The 23,339-nt window shown below is 41.4% G+C and overlaps 1 protein-coding gene across 18 annotated transcripts in view; it reads right to left on the reverse strand.

Moving 5' to 3' along the window:
- The window catches only part of S100PBP (S100P binding protein), a 41,465-nt gene continuing 18,126 nt past the window's right edge, over positions 1-23,339 (reverse strand). For 17 of the 18 annotated variants that reach the window (XR_010147280.1, XM_054665446.2, XM_003307956.5 and 14 more), the window contains 2 exons: positions 5,725-5,812; positions 1-2,956 (listed from right to left, as the gene is read on the reverse strand). Coding sequence is in view for 16 of the 18 variants with exons in the window: in XM_054665446.2 (XP_054521421.1) it covers positions 2,842-2,956; positions 5,725-5,812 (203 nt within the window). In the remaining 2 variants the exon portion in view is untranslated. Of the gene's footprint in view, positions 2,957-5,724; positions 5,813-23,339 lie in introns of those variants that run through there. The other variant, XM_016958564.4, reaches the window with a different exon arrangement.

Raw genomic sequence — 23,339 nt, forward strand, 5'->3', positions numbered from 1 at the left:
TCACTGACAAAAGAACTTTTATTTCTTTTTAATGACATTAAACACAACTGCTACAAGGGAAAAAACATGATAAAGAGGAGGCACCAAACTTCAGTTTCATAATTGAAACTGACAACGCCAGTAAATCAGGGCCTGCATTAGAAACTACAGGTTATTTCAGGCTCCTTACTTGTAAGTAAACAATGTAAACAGCATATTTTTACTCTGCTTTGTCAAGACCCCATGGTGGGAATGTCGTCATGGATGAAGAAAGCAGTTAAATGCACATAACACTTGCTTAAAAAATAATACAGCAAGAATTCCAACTGCAATATTAGACTTAGAGGCCAACACCAAATATAAGAGATATGCAGCTTTGAAAAGAGATGAAAACTCCAGATTCTACCCACTACCATCTTTAAGGCGAACATGCCAGATAATGAGTTTTCTTTGGCTTTGTTTTTTCTTCTTAAAGAATACCATGTTAACCACTAGAGAACAGCTCTCTCCTCCCCCAGTCCAACAGATTTAATTAAGCTGCTAAAGCTTTGGAAAAACAGAATTATTTGAGCTAAGAGGAAATGTGATTGTCACATTTTCTAGTTAACCTGTCACTCATTTGATTTGGCAAAGGCAGTGCTCCTATTACACATTCAGTCTTAAAACCCCATGTACCAGGAGGGCATGAGTCTTAGATTTTTGCCTAGGCAAAATCCTGTCCCTTCACTCCTTGGGTTTTCTGTAGGGAACTAGACTACAGTTCCCTACTGTAGCTGCAATGCTAGCTATTCCAACTACATTTAATTTTAACTATGCTATGGTCCCAAAGGTGGATGTTTGGCATGTCTCACTCCATCAACCTAATTTAGGGCAGCCTGGAGAAGTGACCGATGTAGTAAATGCCAAGTAGGCTAACTAAAGTAATAGATTTCAACTACTGCCTTTGAATAGAACTTCTCCTTTGCATTTTGACCCCAGAATTTAAACCAAATGTTCAAGGAAAAGCAAATCCTTGACTGGATAAAAACAGTAAACACTTAAGGACATTCACCCAAATTTATTGTTGGCTTAAATGACCAAGCTTTCCCCACGTCCGTTTCTAAAGTGGGGTAGGATGTTTAGAATGCATTACTCACACAGAAAGATGGGATTGATGAAATCACAAAACTAAACACAGGCTATAGCAACTATGAACAGTCTTCACAGAGAATGAACAATAGCACAAATGCCAGACTGCAACACTTCCTAAAATGATGTCTATAGCTATCTGTAAAGAGAGAATAACCGGCCGGGTGCAGTGGCTCATGCCTGTAATCCCAGCACTTTAGGAGGCCGAGGTGGGCAGATCACCTGAGGTCAGGAGTTCAAGACCAGCCTGACCAACATGGAGAAATCCTGTCTCTACTAAAAAATACGAAATTAGCCAGGCATGGTGGCACATGCCTGTAATCACAGCTACTCGGGAGGCTAAGACAGGAGAATCCCTTGAACCCAGGAGGCGGAGGTTGTGGTGAGCGGAGATACGCCATTGCACTCCAGCCTGGGCAACAACAGCGAAACTCCGTCTCAAAAAAAAAAGAGAGAATAACCAACTCCTAAGACATCCATTAAGACAGACGCACAGTCTGTCAACTTTGGTTAGAATACCAAACCTTAAGATCAGGTAATGCTTTTGTGCATAGGCTGTCACAACTATATTACATCCACGTTAGCATCCATGTGAAACTAGGTATCAGGGGCTTGACCAAATGAGATGGTAACATCCAGGGCCTAAAGACACCTCTTGTTAACTAATATGGAGAAAAAAGAGTGCCTTTCCACACTCTCCCAGAGAATGGAGGCTCCCTAACTAACACTCAAATTTGGGGTTCAGCAAATGAAACTAAATATCAACTGACACCACAATAGCACTAGCCTGCCCTAGAGTCAAGACTCTGGGTGGGCAGCTCTTCAATAAAGACAGCAAGGAGGCCATCCTGAAGAGGCATATCCACGTCTAACAGGTTACAAGAATACTGCCACTAGAATCCTAAAGAGCAGAGTGGTAACTGGGGGGTAAAAAGAAAAAGGAAAATCCTTGAAGAAAGGCAAAGGAGACAACCAGTCTCAAGACCACAAGGTATTATAAGTCTTCTGTCAAAGTAAGATGTATAAGATTTGTAAACACTATTGTGCAAAATAAGTTCAATAAGGAATGAAAAAATCCCCCCCCCCCCCCACAAAAAAAAAATCAAGGCAGCTAGTACATACAGAAGGGAGAGGAGAGGATTTACTATTTTAATTTGTCCTTTCAATAGGATTCTTCTCCTGCTCCATCCTACTTATAATGTCCTGGATTGCCAACTTTAAAATACTGACAGGTATTCAGAGGATTCAAATAAAAAAGTAAGAGGGGTTGTTAAAAGTAACTTATATCCATTCACAAGTTATCTAACACTGGCTCACAGCCTGGTAAAGAATCTCTTCCTTATGGAAGATTGAACAATGATTTCTTTGAGGTACCAGAAAGTAGACTTTGCCTCTGCAGAGAGGTGGGTCTTTTGCTTGAACCTGGGTGTTCTGGCTTAATGCTGGCTTTCAGGAGGCAGCTACCTTCAATTTAAATTAAAAAAACAAAAAAAACTATACCAACCGAACGCTTGCTTAAACACAGACACACACACACAAAATCAGGAGAGACTTCATACAAAAAAATTCAAGTCGGCAATGGGCATTTCCAAAAGGTGACCAGTTTTTTAAATAAAAATCTTGTGAAAAATAAAATCCAAAATCGGCAAAAGCACAAAACAGCAAAAGAACATGAAATGCTGCTCCAAGCAGGACCCTGGATAGGGACCTTCACTGCTGATGGGATGACACAAATTAACTGTACGAGAAGTCTGGGAGACGCTGGAACCGATGGTGGCTTCGCATGTTCCTGTCAACCCACTGAGTCAGACTGTATCTTTGCAGATGTTTCTGTCGGCGGGCGTAGTTTCTATCAAGAGAGAGGGAGAGTACAAACAGGAAGGCTATTTCAACTAGAATGGCTATCTGTACACAAAAAAAGGCCAGCACAACAATTTTAAGAAGATCTTTACTTTTGGAAATCAGATATTAATTTTATATTTCAATTCTCGCAATTTTAGAAATTTTATACTATTTCATTTATATGAACACCACACCGTTAAGTGCTATTTCTTTCCAACTCCCAAAGCCACCTAATTCCCATAGGGATTATGGTGATATGTGCCATATACACAATATTCTAAGGAAAACTAATGTAGAATAATGTTTAAGTAGGGGAGAAAAAAAAACCATTTTATTCCTCCAGAAGAATTTAGGATAGGATCTATATTTTATTGTTTGCATCACACCTGTACCTCCAAAAGGACCTCATTGTCTGACACAGCTCAAGGTTGCTCAGGACACAGCAGTTAAAATTAGAATAAATTCCCAGAAAGGTAAGTCATCATGTGAGTTTAGAGACTGAAAAATTAACAGCACAGACTCAAAGTAAAATTTCTTAAAAGTCTCATTTAGTTATGTGCTGGGCTGCAGTTCTGAGCAAGACGCTCTGAGATAATCTGATCCCATTTTCGACTCTGAAAGTGCTCCTAATAATCTAGGAAGCTTTCTGAAGATACGCATTCTAAAATTTAAAAAAAGAAAAAGAAAAAACAAATACAGATATGGATTCTTGGCCTCTCCCTCCTCCCAGACTTAATGACTTAGAATACCTGGAATCAGGATACAAACATCTGTATTTTTAGATATCTCCACAGGTAATTATGAGTAGTCGCCAGGGTTGAAAATAACTGTAACAGTACCTGACATTTATCTATCCCTATATGCAAGTACTTGCTGAATTCTTTAAATACCTCTCCTCACTTAATACTGTGACAATCCTACTAGTATTTTCATTAAGTCCTTGTATAGGTAAGGAAATTGATTGAGCCTCAGGTTAATAATTTACCCAAGGTCATACAGTAGAGTAAGCAGAACTGGATTTGAATTCACATCTGACTCCAGAATTTATCTATTAACAATTACACTACACTGCCTTTCCTTCTGAGAAATGCTATGATTTTGACAACTACAGAGGGAATATGACTGTAAAGGCCCTGAAGCAAGAGGAAGAGTATTAGGAGATGAGGTCGGTGAGCATAGGCCAAAGCATATAGGCCTTTGTAGGGGATTACGAGAATGGAAAGATGTGAGATGGAAAGCCACTGGGAAATATTGAGCAAATGTGATTTATGCTTTAAAAGAATCTCTTTCTTTGGCTGCTGAGTTGTGAACAGTGCACTGGCAAGGGCAGAAGCAGGGAGGGCATTTAGGAGACTTGCAACAATCCAGGTCAAATGATGAGAAATAGTTAGGCTTTGGATATACAGCTGACCCTCCATATCCATGGGTTCTACATCCATGGATTTAACCAACCATGGGTCAAAAATATTCAAAGAAGAAAAATGGATGGTTCCATCTGTATCGAACATGTATAGACATTTTTCCTTGTCATTATTTCCTAAACAATACAGTATAACAACTATTTGCATAGCATTTATACTGTATTAGTTATCATAAGTAATCTAGAGATGATTTAAAGTATATGGAAGGATGTGCACAGGTTATGCAAACACTATAGCATTTTATATAAGGAACGTGAGCATCTGTGGATTTTGGTATCCAGAGAGGGTCCTGGAACTAATCCCTCATGAATACCAAGGACAACTGTATATGCAGAACCTATGGGATTTGCTGATAGACTGAATATGGGGTGAGAGAGAAAAAAGTAAAAGATGATTCCAAGGTTTTTGAGTATCTGAATCAAAGTAACTGAATAAATTTGTACAGCCACATTGCATCAAGAATCCAGAAAACTGTAATACTAAATTTGAGTCTTAAAAAAAAAAATTCCAGAAGATTTCAGAATTAGGAAGGTCCTTTGACACCAAGTTGCAAAGCTAGTATTAGAACTCAGGTTTCCTGAATTTCAGTCCAGTTTTTGTTTTGTCTGTTTGTTTTTTGAGACAGGGTCTCGCCCTGTTGCCCAGGCTGGAGTGCAGTGGCACAATCATTGCTCATCACAGCCTCAAGCTCCTGGGCTTCAAGCAATCCTTTTCTCTCAGGCACTCTCAGGGACTACAGACACACACCACCATGCCCAGTTAAGTTTTTGTATTTTTTGTAGCGACGGGGTCTCACATTGGCCAGGCTGGTCTCGAACTCCTGGGCTCAAGCAATCCTCCTGCCTTGGCCTCTCAAAGTGCTGGAATTACAGGCGTGAGCTACTGTGCTCAGCCTCAGTCCAGTTCTTATTCCATTATACTGCATCACTTTTTCCCCCTGCCTCTTGAATTAAACAATTCCAACCCCTACTCCCCACTACATTCCTCCTGCAGCCAAATTTCACGCGCCCCCCCACCGCCTTTTCTTTTTTTTTTTTAGACGGAGTCTTGCTCTGCCGCCCAGGCTTGAGTACAGTGGCACCATCTTGGCTCACTGCAACCTTCGCCACCAGATTCAAGCAACTGTCCTGCCTCAGCCTCCTGAGGCTGGGACTACAGATGCTTGCCACCACACCCAGCTAATTTTTGTATTTTTGGTAGATATGGGGTTTCACCATGTTAGCCAGGATGGTCTCAAACTTCTGACCTCAAGTGACCCACCCACCTTGGCCACCCAAAGTGCTGGGATTACAGGTGTGAGCCACCGCGCCCAGCCATTCTACCCTTTTCCATCTTCTTCTAATCACCCACTCACCGCGTGGTGAGGTCCGAAGGATGCTGCCATTTTGAGTGCTGCATATGATGAACTTGATCCATCAAGGCACAAAGCTCCCCTGAGACACCTGTGATACAGAGGGATCAGTGGTTAGGAACAGCTGAGTGAACTATGTCAGCCAACGTCAAAGTATGTGTTTTCAGGGAAAGAGAAAACAGGCACTGTTCTCAACAATATATACTTATGATTATCACAAGCAGTGAGCACAGAAACTATAAACCAGAATGGGGAGATTACTCTTGGAGGGTGAAGGTGAAGCAATAATAGCAGCCACCATTCATTCATTCAACACTTAGCTCCTACAATATACAGGGAACTTTACTTGTCCCTAGGAATATGGCAGTGAAAGAAATACAGACTGCTATAGAGACTGGGGGGGTGGGGGTTAGGGAAAGCCCCCTCCAGGGGGAGTAACTATAGCAGGGATCTAAAGGATGTATAAAATTAGTGAGGTAAAGAGGGGTAGGAGGTTGGATGCCAAAAGATAACAGTTAATACAAAGCCCCAGAGACAAAAGACAGCAAATACATTCAAGAAACAAGAGGAGTTTAGAACAGATGGAGGTGGGCGCTCTTTGCTAACAAGAAAAATTGCTAGATGCAATTTCTCAAACACCTGGGATCCTAGCAATGTACTAGACACTTTACATATTATCTTACTTAATTCTAAAAAAAACTTACATGGAGATAGATGTTATTAATATCATTTCAAAGATGGGAAACTATGGGAGGTGAACTTGCCTGAAATACTTTTTTTTTTCTTGAGACAGAGTCTTGCTCTGTCGTCCAGGCTAGAGTGCAATGGCATGATTTCGGTTCACTGCAACCTCTGCCTCCTGGGTTCAAGCGATTCCCCTGCCTCAGCCTCCTGGGTAGCTGGGACTACAGGCGCCTACCACCATGCCAGGCTAATTTTTATATTTTCAGTAGAGATGGGGTTTCATCATGTTGGCAAGGCTGGACTCCAATTCCTGACCTCAAATGATCCTCCCAAAGTGCTAGGATTACAGGTGTGAGCCACCATGCATGGCCCTGAAATTCTTGATGACCCAGGATTCAACTAGCTCCTGTGTGACTCCATGTCCTTGCCACTATGCAATAATGCTAATTTTGCACTCAACGATTGAGACTTAGGCTAAAACTCAATAGAAGCAGAAATAAAACACTAGTTAGGAAATAATTTCCCTAGACCAGTGGTTCGCAAATTTTAACATACATTATAATCAACTGGAGGTATTGTAAAACAGATTGCTGGGCCTAGCCTCCAGACTTTCTGATTATACATAATCAGAAAACTACAGATCTGGGTAGGGCCTGAGAATTTGCATTTCAAGCAAATTCCCAAGTGATGCTAATGCTGGTGGTCTAAGAAACACTTTTTTTTTTTTTGGGGGGGGGTAGTGGGGTGGGAGATGGAGTCTCACTCTGTCACCCAGGCTGGAGTGCAGTGGTGTGATCTCGGCTCACCGCAACCTCCTCCTCTCGGGTTCAAGTGATTCTCCTGCCTCAGCCTCCTAAGTAGCTGGGATTACAGGCACCTGCCACCATGCCTGGCTAATTTTTGTATTTTTAGTAGAGACAGGGTTTCACCATGTTGGCCAGGCTGTTCTTGAACTCCTGACCTCAAGTGATCCACCCGCCTTGCTCTCTCAAAGTGCTGGGATTACAGGCATGAGTTACTATGCCCAGCTGAGAAGCACACTTTGAAAATCAAAGCCCTAGACAGTGGAGACTTTTCAGCTCGTTTACATGTTTTTCATTACCTTATCTACTGTGCTTTCGGGAATCAAAAGCAGTCTCAGTAGGCTACAGACTCATATTTTCAAGTTCTAGTAAAAGTAATGTAACTTTTAGGATAAATGTAATTTATTTGAAGCCTCAAAAAGTAGAGCTTTGTAGAAAAAGTATACTGTATACTTTGGAGTTAGGCAGAGTTGAGTTAAAATTCCAATCCATCAATTAGCTCTGTGACCCTGGGCAAATTATTTCACTTCTTCAGGGCTCACTACTCATCTATGAAAAGCAGATAATACAATTTAGCTTGAAGCTGAGTTTTAGGAATATTGAACGTAAAAGACCTAGCACATTGCTATGGCACACAGCGTGTGTGCAGTGAGTGGTAGCTATTATGATGTTAGCACCTCAGGTCTATGTTAGCTTGCAAAGACTCTGCAAATCCTGTGAAATTTTAAGGAAAAACGTTTATTAAATGGATCCATCCACACATAAACTATGACATTTTATGGCACTCAAATATTTTTCTAACCATAACACTTTTTAGGAAAAATTTATAGATTTCATTAAAAGTTTCTCTACTGTTAAAAAAGCACGACCAAATGAAACATAACTGACAAAATGAAAAATATATTTGAAACATACTTGGCAAAAGTTTAATGTCCTTTATCTACAGTCTCTTTATTTTTTAAAAAAGGTCAAGGGCATGAATAGACAACTTGCAAAATTATTACAAGTGATCAATAAACATGATAAAAACAATGTTCAATCTCATTCATGGAAAGAAAAGGCATTACTGTCACTCCTTGAGAAGGAAAAATAAATCAGAAATGAGTTTCCTCATGAAGGGAAGTAACTCTTGATTAGAAAATTCCTTACCTGCTGGATTTGCAAAGCTAAAATCAAAGGTCTCAATTCAAATTGCCTTTCCAATACCCCACTTTCACCTCGCTAGCACTCCACTCCCTGTGGTCACCCAAAAAGGACATTTCAGTGGGAGGCAGGGGAGGGGAGAATCAGCTTTATAAAAATTTCAAGATACATTTTTCCTACCAAAGCTTCACAAAGGAGGGCTAGCAATATATGGAAATTCTGTGTCCATCAAAATGGAACCACAAGATTATCTATAGAACATGTCCTTCAGCTCACTCATTTCTTATCACCTGCATTTTAGAAAATTAATCTGGCAATGGAAACTAAAGATAATCTACAAACATATCTATTCACATTAAATGATGAGAAGAATAGCCAGTTAGCCAAAGGGGCCTAATATTCAAATATTTAACTTCTAGGAATCAAATCCAGCAGCAGCAATTTATATAACATTATATATCAAGCCTGTTTAAATAAATAAATAAAGGTACTGTCCTATGTGCTAGTTTATATATATCAACTCATTTATTCTTTACAACAATCCTATAAGGTATTTTCCCCGCTTCACAGACAAAAGTATATAAAACTGTAAAGAAACCGAGGCACAGAAAAGTTAACTAATTTGCCCAAAGTCACATGTCTAGTGACAAAGCCAGAATTCCAACAATATAAAACTATCATAGGATTGACTTTCCTTAAAAAATTTTCTGGGAGCAACATTTCATAGTTGAGATTAGAAAGTAAAAATCATATAGCCATATGTCTCTTGTAAACAATGGCTCAATAATTAGATCTCAGCTCATGTACCAAAAAATTTTAATTTTCCTTAGCACTAATAACTAACTTATTGTTAGACTAGCCTAACTCTTATTATGAATAAGACTTAATGATCTAGAGATAATGGGAGCTAACATTTATCAAGCACTTCTTATGTGCTAGGTACTTTGCTAACTGCTTTGCATGTATCCTACAATTTAATTCTAACAATCACAGATGGCAAACTCTATAACCTCCATTTTATTCACAAGTAAACTGAAGCTTAGAAAAAAATACTTTCCCAGCACTTTGGGAGGCCGAGGCAGGCGGATGGCTTGAGCCCAGGAGTTCAAGACCAGCCTGGGCAACATGGTGAAACCCCGTCTCTACAAAAAGTACCCGGGTGTGGTAGTACACACCTGTAGTCCCATCGACTCCAGGGGGCTGAGGTGGGAGGATCACCTGAGCCCATGAGATGGAGGCTGCAGTGAGCCATGATCATACCACTGCACTCCAACCTGAGTGACAGAGCAAGACACTGTCTCCAAAAAAAAAAAAAGAAAAAAAAAGAAAGAAAAGATACTCATCTATCATCTAGTAAATCAGGAAAGCCAGGATTCAAACCCAGGTGGGGCTAATAATCCAAAAACCTCATTTTAGCTTATAGTTTGAACCTCATCTTCCTCCAAATTTAGAGATGCTAACAAGAATGGGAACATTTGAATTTTCTCTTCTCTTCATAGTCTCTAACAGATGGGCTTTCTTGGACCAACAATCAGTACCATGGGTTTATTTTAAGTTGTGGCAAAAAGGTGGTAAAGACTGTCCTTTGTTTTGTGACTAAGAATGAAATAAAGGAGGGAAAAACCCCCAATATTTCAGGAATGACGTCAACAATTCATCTAAATCTTAATCTATAAATATGAAGGTGACTGGTTTTGGGGAAACATCCAGTTTAATAACTGTTCTTAGTAAGTTTAAAGTGAATCAATTTTTATATCATAATGGAGGAGGATGGATAATGCTGAGTACCTGCTATGCCAATTCTGACAGGTTTTATAGGACATAATACTTTTTACCACCCACATGACCCTAACTCAATCAAGTGTGGCACGTGACCAAAGAACAGAGACTCTCTCAGCTGGCTAATGACCTAATGACCTAGAAGGCTGCCTGGTACCAGCAGGTCATTAAGTAAACCAATCAGATACTCTCCTTTGAAATGTCAATGTGAGCTTTAGTAATGAGAACAAGAGAGAACAGTACACATGCAGGGCTCTAGGAAAAACAGTTACTTGAGACAGCTAAATAGCAGCAAAAGTACTGGTCACAGAAACAGATTAGATTAGGGAAAATCCCAATAGGGAACAGAGGCACTCATTTCTTTTTTCTTTATTTTTTTTTGAGACGGAGTTTCGCTCTTTTGCCCAGGCTGGAGTGCAGTGACTCGATATTGGCTCACTGCAAACTGCCTTCCGGTTTCAAGCAATTCTCCTGCCTCAGCCTCCCGAGTAGCTGGGATTACAGGTGCCCGCCACCATACTCGGCTAATTTTTGTATTTTTAGTAGAGATGGGGTTTCACCATCTTGGCGAGGCTGGTCTCGAACTCCTGACTTCATGATCCACCCACCCTGGCCTCCCAAAGTGCTGGGATTACAGGTGTGAGCTGCAGCACCTAGTTAGAGGCACACATTTCTGACGGAGAGTGTAGTTCGGCTCTACGGTTAATTCTTTTCACTACGAGGCCTGGTGAAAAGTCTCATCTAATCATCTTTTCCTGTAAATCCTTAAACTCAGTTACTTAAAGGCTATCATAATGTCTCTATTCCATGCAATGTAAAGTACTTAATACCAGGGAGGGAATGAAGAGAGAAGGAAAGAAAAAATGTGCTACAGGGGACATGGGCTACTGCTTTTATAAATAGATTAATAAAATATAAATGAAGAGAAAAAATAAGTAGAAGGCAAGAATGCAAATGTGTCACCTCTAGGTCAACAAAACTGCGATGATCTAGTAGAAATCTTGACTGATTTTCCTTGCAGGCAAGGGAAAAAGTAGAAGAAACAGGAGTTATTATGTAATTCACTTATGAAGTGATACAGGGGATACTGAATGATATATGAATGTCCTCAACAGTACTGGGAAATTCAGAATCAGAATTTATATAACCATTGCTATTTATGATCTTCAATAAAAATCAAAGCAGATATTTCCACTTGTAGCTAAGATGAATAGGGGACTTAACCTCTCACTGTAAGCTACTAGAAACTAGGCAAAATTATGAAACAAGTGCTTTCAGACTACTGAAAATTGTGATCCCCGAGGAAAGAGAAACAACTGAGGTGAGTCTTGAAACTTCTTATAAGTCTATAATTTTTCAAAATAAAAAGTTTTTTAAATGAAGGCAGAATAAACAGGTTCTAAATAAAAGCAGAGAGACTTCATCAGTAGATGTGCACTACAACAAACATTAAAAGTTGTTCATTAGGAAAAAGGAAAATAATATCATATCGAAACTTGGATCTATACAAAATAATCAAAAGCACTGGAAATGTAAGTATGTGAGTGCATATAAAAGGCTATTTTTCCTATTTAGATGATGCCTTTAAAACATAATTTACTGTTATGGCCAGGCACGGTGGCTCATGCCTGTAATCCCAGCACTTTGGGAGGCCAAGGTGGGCGGATCACCTGAGGTTGGGAGTTCGAGACCAGCCTGACCAACATGGAGAAACCCCGTCTCTACTAAAAATACAAAATTAGCCGGGTGTGGTAGCACATGCCTGTAATCCTAGCTACTAGGGAGGCTGAGGCAGGAGAATCGCTTGAACCTGGAGGCGGAGGTTGCGGTGAGCCGAGATCGCACCACTGCACTACAGCCTGGGCGACAAGAGCGAAACTCCGTCTCAAAAAAAAAAAAAAAAGAAAGATAATTTACTGTTTAAAGTAAAAATAACATGCCTGTAATCCCAACACTTTGAAGGATGAGGTGGGAGGCTTGCTTGAGGCCAGGAGGTCAAGACTACAGTGAGCTATAATCATGTTACTGCACTCTAGCCTAGGCAACAGAGTGAGATCCCATCTCCATAATAATAATAATAAATTTAATAAGATAATAAAAATACAACAAAGAGATATAGGCAGTAAGTATGGAGATAAAATGGAATACTAAAAAATACTACAAAAATTAAATGAGTCAGGGAAAGATGGAAGTGGAAACAAAAAACAAATAGAAAACAAGTAACAAGATGGTAGATTTAAATCCAGCCATATAGGATTGTACATTAAATGTAAATGGATTAATGCTCCAATTAAAGACTGAGATTGTGAGACTGGAAAAAAAAAAAAAAAAAGCAAGACCCAGCTACCAATCATATGCTCTCTATAAGACATTTACTTTAAACATAAAAGTAAATTAAGGAGAGCAGGCGTGGTGGCTCATGCCTGTAATCCCAGCACTTTGGGAGGCCGAGGCAGGCAGATCATGAGGTCAGGAGTTCAAGACCAGCCTGGCCAACACAGTGAAACCCCATCTCTACTAAAAAACTACAAAATAAGCCGGGTGTAGTGGCATGCACCTGTAGTCCCAGCTACTCAGGAGGCTGAGGCAGGAGAATTGCTTGAACCCAGGAGGTGGGGGTTGCAGTAAGCCAAGACCACACTATTGCACTCCAGCCTGGGTGATAGAGTGAGACTCCATCTCAAAAAAAAATAAAAAAATAAATTAATTAAGGCAAGGCCCAGTGGCTCACACCTGTAATCCTAGCACTTTGGGAGGCCGAGGTGGGTAGATCACTTGAGCCCAGGAGTTTGAGACCAGCGTGGGCAACATGGCAAAACCCCATCTCTACAAAAAATACAAAAAATTAGCCAGGCTTGGCGGCACACACCTGTAGTCCCAGCTACTTGGGAGGCTGAGGTAGGAAGATCACGAGCCCGGGAGGTTGATGCTACAGTGAACCATGATTGTACCACTGCACTCAGGCTGGGTGACAGAGCAAGGCTTTATCTTAAAAAAAAAAAAAAAAAGAAAGAAAAAGAAAATGAAAACATATCAAAATGTGTGGGATGCAGCTAGCAGTGCCTAAAGGGGAGCCTATGGCTTAAAATGCTTAGAGGAAATAGAAAGTTCTCAAGATCAATGATCTGATCTTCCACATTAAAAAGCTAGAAAACAAGGCCAGGCATGGTGACTCATGCCTGTAACTGTGGCACTTTGGGAGGCCAAGAGTTCGAGACTAGCCTGGGTAACAGTGAGATACCATCTCTATTTAACTTTTTTTTTTGAGACAGGGTCTCACTCCGTCACCTAGGCTGGAGTGCCGTGACACGACATTGGTTCACTCAGCCTCCTGGGTTCAAGGGTTCCTCCCACCTCAGCCTCCCAAGTAGCTGGGACTACAAGTATGTGCCACCACAACACTTGGCTACTGTCTCTATTTTTTAAAAAAGAAAGGTCAGGAGATCGAGACCATCCTGGCTAACACAGCTAACGTGGTGAAACCCCGTCTCTACTAAAAATACAAAAAATTAGCCGGGTGAGGTGGCGGGCGCCTGTAGTCCCAGCTACTCAGGAGGCTGACGCAGGAGAATGGCGTGAACCTGGGGAGCGGAGCCTGCAGTGAGCCAAGATCGCGCCACTGCACTCCAGCCTGGGCAACAGCGAGACTCCACCTCAAAAATAAATTAAATAAATAAATAAATAAATAAACAAAAAATAAAAACACAAAAAAATTAGCCGGGCATGGTGGGGGGTGCCTGTAGTCCCAGCTACTCGGGAGGCTGAGGCAGGAGAATGGCGTGAACCCGGGAGGCACAGCTTGCAGTGAGCCGAGATCACACCACTGCACTCCAGCCTGGGCAACAGAGCGAGATTCCATCTCAAAAAAAGATATATATATATAGATATATAGAGATATATATCTCTCTACAGATCTATACAGAGATATATATCTCTATCTATAGATATCTATATATATCTCTATCTCGGAATAGAAATCAGAAAACAGGAAGGGCATGGTGGCTCATGCTCATAATCCCATTACTTTGGGAGGCCAAAGCTGGAGACCATCTCTACAAAAAAATTTAAAAATTAGCTAGGCATAGTGGCACGTGCCTGTAGCTACTCTGGAGGCCGAGGTAAGAGTATTACTTGAGCTAAGGAGGTAGAGGCTGCAGTGAGCTGTGATGGCCCCACTGCACTCTAGCCTGGGGGACAGAACCAGACCCCATCTCATAAAAATTAGTAACAAAACAGGGTTTGCTCTGTAACCTAGGCTAGGCACAAGTGATCCTCCCACATTGGCCTCCCAAAGCACTGGGATTACAGGCATGAGCCACCGTGCCCAGTTTCAAATGTTTTTCTAAAATCAGTAACAGGTTCGGGCACAATGGCTCACACCTGTAACCCCAACACTTTGGGAGGCAGAGGCAGGCAGATACTTGAGGCCAGAAATTCGAGACCAGCCTGGCCAATATAGCAAAACCCCACCTCTGCTAAAAATACAAAAAATTGGCTGGGCACAGTGGCTCACACCTGTAATCCCAGCAATTGCGGAGGCCGAAGTGGGCGGATCACCTAAGGTCAGGAGTTCAAGACCAGCCTGGCCAACATGGTGAAACCCTGTCTCTACTAAAAATACAAAAAAATTAGCCAGGCATGGTGGCAGGCGCCTGTAGTCCCAGCTACTCGGGAGGCTGAGGCAGGAGAATCACTTGAACCTGGAAGGCGGAGACTGCAGTGAGCTGAGATCGAGCCACTGCACTCCAGTTTGGATGACACAGCGAGACTCCATCTCAAAAAAAGAAAAAAAAAAGTCAACAAGGGGATGGGAAAAGATCTCACCCGGGCATGGTGGCTCACGCCTGTAATCCCACCACTTTGGGAGGCCAAGACGGGCAGATCATGAGGTCAGGAGATCGAGACCATCCTGGCTAACACGGTGAAACCCCGTCTTTACTAAAAATACAAAAAATTAGGCCATGTGCGGTGGCTCACACCTGTAATCCCAGCACTTTGAGAGGCCAAGGTGGTCGGATCACTTGAGGTCGGGAGTTCGAGACCAGCCTGACCAATATGGAGAAACCCTGTCTCTACTAAAAGTACAAAATTAGCCAGATACAGTGGCACATGCCTGTAATCCCAGCTATTCAGGAGGCTGAAGGAGAATCGCTTGAACATGGAAGGCGGAGGTTTTGGTGAGCCGAGATTGTGCCATCGCACTCCAGCCTGGCAAGAAGAGTGAAACTTCATCTCAAAAAAAAAATTAGCCGGGTGTGGTGGCTCATGCCTGTAGTCCCAGCTACTCAGGAGGCTGAGGTTGCAGTGAGCTGAGATCACGCCACTGCACTCCAGTCTGGGCAACAGAGCGAGACTCTTGTCTCAACAACAACAACAACAACAAAAAACAAAAAGAAAAGATCTCATTTGTACTTAACTGGAGGTTCTAGGCAGCACAAGAAAAGAAAATAAAAAGCATCCAAGTCAGAAAGAAACAAGTAAAAATTTCCTTATTTGCTGACAATAAGATAACCTACAGGGAAAACCTGATGAAATCTATTAAAAAGTTACTAAAACTAATAAAAGAATTTAGGAAGGTTATAGAATGTAAGACCAAGACATAAAAATCAATTACATTTCTATATAATAGCAATGAACAGATACTCAAATTTTAAAAACTAAATCATTTTACAAAAGCATCACAATATGAAACACTCAGGGATAAATTGGATAAAAGATGTGCAAGACTGTACAAAAGCTACAAAACATTTATGAAGGAAATTAGAGAAGACTTTAATCAAAACACTCAATATTAAAATGTTAATTCTCAGTCAGGCGCGGGGGCTCACACCCGTAATCTCAGCACTTTGGGAGGCTGAGGAGGGCTGATCACTTGAAGTCAAGAGCTCGAGAACAGCCTGGCCAACTTGGTGAAACCCTGTCTGTATTAAAAATAAAAAAATTAAGCTGAGTGTAGTGGCAGGCATTTGTAATCCCAGCTACTTGGGAGACTGAGGCAGGAGAATTGCTTGAATCTCGGAGGCAGAGGTTGCAGTGAGCTGAGATCGCACCACCGCACGACAGCCTAGGCAACAGAGTGAGACTCCATCTCAAAAAAATAAAATAAAATGTTAATTCTCTCTCAGTTTTATTTATTTATATAGACTCAATACAATCCCAATGGAAATCCCACCAAGCCTTTTTTAAGAAATTGATACGCTAATTCTAAAATTTATATGGAAATGCAAAGAATCTACAAAAGCCAACACAACCGAAAAATAAGAACACTAGTGGAACACATTAGTCTTTTTTTTCCTGGAAACCTGATTTTTCTAGAGACAAATGATTTTTGACAAAGGTACAAAGGCAATTCAATGCAGAATGGACAGTCTTTTCAATAAATGGTAAAGAAGCAATTGAATATCCATGTGCCAAGAAAATAAGCCTTACATTCCCATATGTGTGTGTGTGTGTGTGTATATATATATATATATATATATATTTTTTTTTTTTTTTTTTTTTTTTTTTTTTTTTTTGAGACAGTCTTACACTCTGTCACCCAGGCTGGAGTGCAGTGGTGCATCAATGCAACCTCCCTCTTCTGGGCTTAAGCAATCCTCCTGCCTTAGCCTTCTGAGTAGCAAGGACTACAGGTGTATGTCACCATGCCCGGCTAACCTTTTAATTTTTTTTTGGTAGAGGCAAGGTTTCACCACATTGCCCAGGCTGGTCTCAAACTCTTGGGCTCAAGCAATATTCCCACCTGAGCCTCCCAAAGTGCTGGGATTACAGGCTTTAATCCATATCTTGCACTACATACAGAATAAATTTTAAAAGGATCATAGATCTAAATGTAATCCCTAAAGCTATAAAACCTCTAGAAAAAAACATAGGAGAAAATTTTTGTGGCCTTTTCTTTTAGGCAAAGATTTCTTAGATACCACATGAAAGCATAATCCGTAATTTTTTTTTTTTTTTTTTTTTTTTTTGAGACAGAGTTTTGCTCTTGTTGCCCAGGCTGGAGTGCAATGGTGCTATCTCGGCCCACAGCAATCTTTACTTTCCGGGTTCAAGCAATTCTCCTGCCTCAGCCTCCCGAGTAGCTGGGATTACAGGCATGCGCCACTACGCCCAGCTAATTTTGTATTTTTAGTAGAGATGGGCTTTCTCCATGTTGGTCAGGCTGGTCTCGAACTCCCGACCTCAGGTGATCTGCCTGCCTTGGCCTCCCAAAGTGCCGGGATTACAGGTGTAAGCCACTGCTTCCCACCCATAAAATTTTTAAAAACCTGATTAAACTTACTTCATCTACTATAACCAGTGACTACCAAGAAAAATAAATAAATAAATAAAAATAAACAAACTTACTGCATCAAAACTAAGAATTCTGTTCTTTAGAAGACACTTATGGGAATGAAAAGACAAGGCATGTACTGGGAGAAAATATTTCCAAATTACTTATCTGGCAAAGAAACTTGCATTTGGAATATGTATTTAAAGAACTCTCGAAACTCAGTAATAAGAAAATAATCCAATTTTTTTTTTTTTTTTTTTTTGAGACGGAATCTTGCTCTGTCGCCCAGGCTGAAGTGCAGTGGCACAATCTCGGTTCACTGCAAGCTCCGTCTCCCGGGTTCATGCCATTCTCCTGCCTCAGCCTCCTGAGTAGCTGGGACTACAGGCACCCGCCACCACGCCCAGCTACTTTTTTTGTATTTTTAGTAGAGACGGGGTTTCACCGTGTTAGCCAGGACGGCCTCAATCTCCTGATCTCGTGATCCGCCCACCTCGGCCTCCCAAAGTGCTGGGATTACAGGCTTGAGCCACCGTGCCTGGCCGAAAATAATCCAATTTTTTAAATGAGCAAAAAATACTTCACCAAAGAAGATATACAGGTGGCAAATAAGCACATGAAAAGATGCTCAACATTATTACTCATTAGGAAAATGCAAATGAAAACTACAATGAGATATCACTACACATATATTAGAATGTCTAAAATTATAAAAACTGACCACTTTACACCCATTAGGATGACTCCCATTGAAAAATAGAAAATAGGTCGGGCGTGGTGGCTCACACCTGTAATCCAATACTTTGGGAGGCCGAGGCAGGCGGATCACCTGAGGTCAGGAGTTCGAAACCAGCCTGGCCAACATGGCAAAACCCTGTCTCTACTAAAAATACAAAAATTAGCCAGGCGTGGTGGCGGGTGCCTGTAATCCCAGCTACTTGGGAGACTGAGGCAGGGAGAATTGCTTGAACCCAGGAGGGGGAGGTTGTAGCGAGCCAAGATCATGCCATTGCATTCCAGCTTGGGCAACAGAGCAAGACTCTGCCTCAAAATAAAATAAACAAACAAACAGAAAATAGGGGGCCAGGTGCGGTGGCATGGTAAAACACGGTCTCTACCAAAAATACAAAAAATTAGGCCGAGTGCGGTGGCTCAAGCCTGTAATCCCAGTGCTTTGGGAGGCCAAGGTGGGTGGATCACTTGAGGTCAGGAGTTCAAGCCCAGCCTGGCCAACATGGTAAAACCCCACCTCTACTAAAAATACAAAAATTAGCCGGATGTGGTGGATGCACACCTGTTATCCCAGCTACTCAGGAGGCTGAGACAGGAGAATCGCTTGAACCTGGGAGGCAGAGGTTGCAGTGAGCTGAGATTGCACCGCTGCACTCCAGCCTGAGCAACAGAGCAAGACTCCATCTCAAAAAAACAAAACAAAACAAAAAATTAGTCAGGTGTGGTGGTGAGCCTGTAGTCCCAGCTACTCGGGAGGCTCAGGTGGGAGGATTGCTTGAGCCTGGGAGGCAGAAGTTGCAGTGAATCAAGATCACACCACTGTACTCCAACCTCAGTGACAGAGACCCTGTCTCAAAAAACAAATAAGTAAAAGAAAATAGTCTGGGTGCAGTGGTACACACCTATAATCCCAGTTACTCAAGAGGCTGGGGTGGGAGGATAGTTTGAGCCCAGGAGTTCACAACCAGCCTGAGCAACACAGTGAGACCCCGTCTCTAAAAATAAAAAGAAATTAGCCAGGCATGGTGGTGTGCACCTGTAGTTTAACCTTATTCAGGAGACTGATGCCAGAAGTTTGAGGCTGTACTGCACTACGGTTGTGCCACTGCACTCCAGCCTGGGTGACAGAGCTAGACTCCATGTCAAAAATAAAAATAAAAATAAAAATAGAATTAGCATATGATCTAGCAATTCCTCTTCTCTTCTCGGTATGTAAGAATTGCAAGCAGGGTCTCAAAAAGATATGTGTAGATGCATATGCATAACGGCATTATTCACAAAGCTAAAAGGTGGAAGCAAACCAAGTGTCCATTGATATATAAATGGATAATCAAAATGTGGTATCCATACGCTGCATTATTAAGTCTTAAAAAGGAAGGAGATTCTGACACATGCTACAACAAACATGAATCTTGAGGACATTGTGCTAAGTGAAATAAGCCAGTCACGAAAAGACAAATACCACTTTGTCTGACTCCACTTATGTGAGGTACCTAGAGTAGTCAAATTCATAAACACATAAAGTGGAATGGTGGTTGTCAGGGGCTCAAGGGGGAGGGGAATGGGGAGTTATTGTTTAATGGGTATAGAGCTATGGATTTGTAGTGGGTGCAGCGATGTGTGCCTATAGTCTCAGACACTCAGGAGGCTGAGGAGGAGGACTGCTTAAGCCTAGGTGTTTGAGCCTAACCTGGGAAATATAGCAAGACCTTCATCTTTAAAAAAATAAAAAACAAAGCTTCAGATATGCAAGACCAAGAAATTATTGAAATGGATATGGTGATGGCTGTACAACAATATGAATATACTTAATACCACTGAAATGTACACTTACAACTTTTTTTTTTTTTTTGAGACGGAGTTTCACTCTTGTCACCCAGGCTGAAGTGCAATGGCATGATCTCAGCTCACTGCAACCTCTGCCTCCTGGGTTCCAGCGATTCTCCTGCCTCAGCCTCCAGAGTAGCTGGGATTGCAGGCACCTGCCACCACGCCTGGTTAATTTTTGTATTTTTAGTAGAGACAGGGTTTCACCACGTTAGCCAGGCTGGTCTTGAACTCCTGACCTCAGGTGATCTGCCCACCCCAGCCTCCCAAAGTGCTGGGATTACAGGCGTGAGCCACTGCACCCAGCCAAAACGTTTTTATAAAGAGGTTTTAAAAAGATGGTTATGTGTATATTATGTGTATTTTACAATTAAAAAGTTGGGGGAAACATTTTAAAATAGTGACCATACCCAATTGTTGGTAAGGCTGGGGGCAACCGGAATTCATACAACTGCTAATAGAAATAAAAAATGGTACAACTACTTGGGAACAGTTTGGCAGTTTCTTTTCTTTTCTTTTTTTTTTTTTTTGAGACAGAGTCTCGCTCTTTCGCCCAGGCCGGACTGCAGTGGCGCTATCTTGGCTCACTGAAAGCTCCGCCTCCTGGGTTCATGCCATTCTCCTGCCTCAGCCTCTCGAGTAGCTGAGACTACAGGAGCCCGCCGCCGCGCCCGGCTAATTTTTTGTATTTTTAGTAGAGACGGAGTTTCACCGTGTTAGCCAGGATGGTCTCGATCTCCTGACCTCGTGATCCGCCCGCCTCGGCCTCCGAAAGTGCTGGGATTACAGGCGTGAGCCACTGCACCCAGCTGGCAGTTTCTCAAAAAGTTAAACACACACCTACCGTATGACCCAGTCATTTTACTCTAGATATTTACTTAAGAAAAATAAAAGCATATATATACAAAGATTTGTGCATGAATGTTCCTAACAGTTTTATCTGTCATAGCCAAAAATTGAACATAAGCCAAATGCCCGTCTAAGTGAATGGGTAAACATTCACTTAGGGATAAATCTATATAATGGAATACTACTCAGCAATAAAAAGAAATAAACATGCAACATGGATGAATTTCAAAATAATTATCTTGAGACAAAGAAGCCAGACTCAAAAGAGTACATAGTGTATGATTCCATCACATAAAACTTTAGAAAATGCAAACTAACTGCAGTAGACACTAGATCAGTGGTCAATCTTGCCTGGGGATTACAGGGGGCAGAGATAGGCAGAAGGGAGGAATTACAAAGGTGCACAAAGAAAGTTTTTAGTCCAATATGCTTATTATCTTTTTTTTTTTTTTTTTTTGAGACGGAGTTTTGCTTTTGTTGCCCAGGCCGGAGTGCAATGGCACGATCTCGGCTCACCGCAACCTCCACCTCCCGGGTTCAAGTGATTCTCCTGCCTCAGCCTCCCGAGTAGCTGGGATTAGTGATTCTCCTGCCTCAGCCTCCCGAGTAGCTGGGATTACAGGCAGGTGGCCGGTGCCTATAATCCCAGCTAGGAGGCTGAGGCAGGAGAACTGCTTGAACCTGGGAGGTGGAGGCTGCAGTGAGCTCAGATTACGCCACTGCACTCCAGCCTGGGCAACAGGGCGAGACTGTCTCAAAAACAAACAAACAAACAAAAAGAACTTCCAGAGAGAAAAAGACAGATGACATACAAAGAAATAAAAGTTAAACTGATAACAGACTTCAGACTTCTTAAGAGCAATACTGAATGTCTTCAAATTTTTTTTTTTTTTTTTTTTTGAGATGGAGTCTTGCTCCGTTGCCCAGGCTGGACTACAGGCACCTGCCACCACACCGGGCTAATTTTTGTATGTTTTTTTTTTTAGTAGAGATGGGGTTTCACCATATTGGCCAGACTGGTCTCGAACTCCTGACCTTGGGATCCGCCCACCTCAGCCTCCCAAAGTGCTGGGATTACAGGCGTGAGCCACTGCCCCTGGCCATGTCTTCAAATTTCTGAGCAAAAATTGATTTTAAATTTAGAATTTTATATCAAACTATCAATCAAGTATGAGGATAGAATAAAGACATGTTCAGATATGTAGACACAAAGAAAACATCTATGCACCCTTTCTTAGATATTCTCAGAGGATGTCCTCTACTAAAACCAAAAATAAGAAAGAGCAAGATATAGGATCCAAGAAACAGGATTCAACCCAAGAGGGCAGCAGAGGAAAATCCTGGGAATGACAGCTCTGTTGCAGGGCTAAAGAACAAGCAGTGCAAATTGGAGCAGTAGAACAGAAGGCTCTAGGAAAAAGCTCTTCCAAAAAAAAATTTAATGAAAGAAACTGAAGCAATTAACAACTCTACAAAAATAAACAATTCAAGAAAGAAAATGAAGCCATAATATACTACTCGGCTTTTCAGTGAACAATACTTAGTTGGGACACAAAAACAATGAATACTGATTTAACACCCTTTAGGATAGCTACTATAAAAAAAAACAAACAAAAACAAAAATACAAGCCAGGCACAGTGGTTCATTCACACCTGCAATCCCAGCACTTTGGGAGGCCGAGATGGGGAGATCACTTGAGCTCAGGAGTTCGAGACCAGCCTGACCAACATGGCAAAACCCCATCTCTACTAAAATACAAAAATTAGCCAGACGTGGTGGAGTGCACCTGTAGTCCCAGCTACTTGGGAGGCTGAGGCACGAGAATCACTTGAATGTGGGAGGCAGGGGTTGCAGTGAGCCAAGACTGTACCACTGCACTCCAGCCTGGATGACAGGGCGAGACTCCAGCCTCAAAAAAAAAAAAAAAAAAAAAAAAAAAGCACAAAAAAATAAGTGCTGGCAAGGATGGGGAAAAATTAGAACTCTTGTGCACTGTTGGTAGGACTGCAAAATGGTGCAACTGCTATGAAAAACAGTATGAAGTTCCTCAAAAAATTAAAAACAGACCTACCATATGGTCCAGCAATCCCACTTCTGCATATATATCCAGAAGAATTAAAAATAGGGTCTTAAAGAGATATCTGTAGACCCATGTTCATAGTGGCACAATTCACAATAGCCAAGAAGTGGAAGCAACCCAAATGTCTACTGACAGATGAATGGATTAAACAAAATGGTGTGTATATATACAATGGAATATTATTCAGCCTTAAAAAGGAAGGAAATTGAGTGGTGAGAAAAATAGAAAAAAAATAAACATAAAAATATTTAAAAAGGAAGGAAATCCTGTCACATGCCACAATGGGTAAACCTTGAAGACATTATACTAAACAAAATAAGCCAGTCACAAAAAGATAAATATTGTATGATTCCACTTATAAAAGGTATCTAAAGTAGTCATATTTTAAAAAAAAGAAAGTAGAATGGTGGTTACCAGAGACTGAAGGGAGAGAGGGGGAACTGTTGT

The sequence above is a fragment of the Pan troglodytes genome, chromosome 1, assembly GCF_028858775.2.
Source record: "Pan troglodytes isolate AG18354 chromosome 1, NHGRI_mPanTro3-v2.0_pri, whole genome shotgun sequence".
NCBI lineage: Eukaryota > Metazoa > Chordata > Mammalia > Primates > Hominidae > Pan > Pan troglodytes.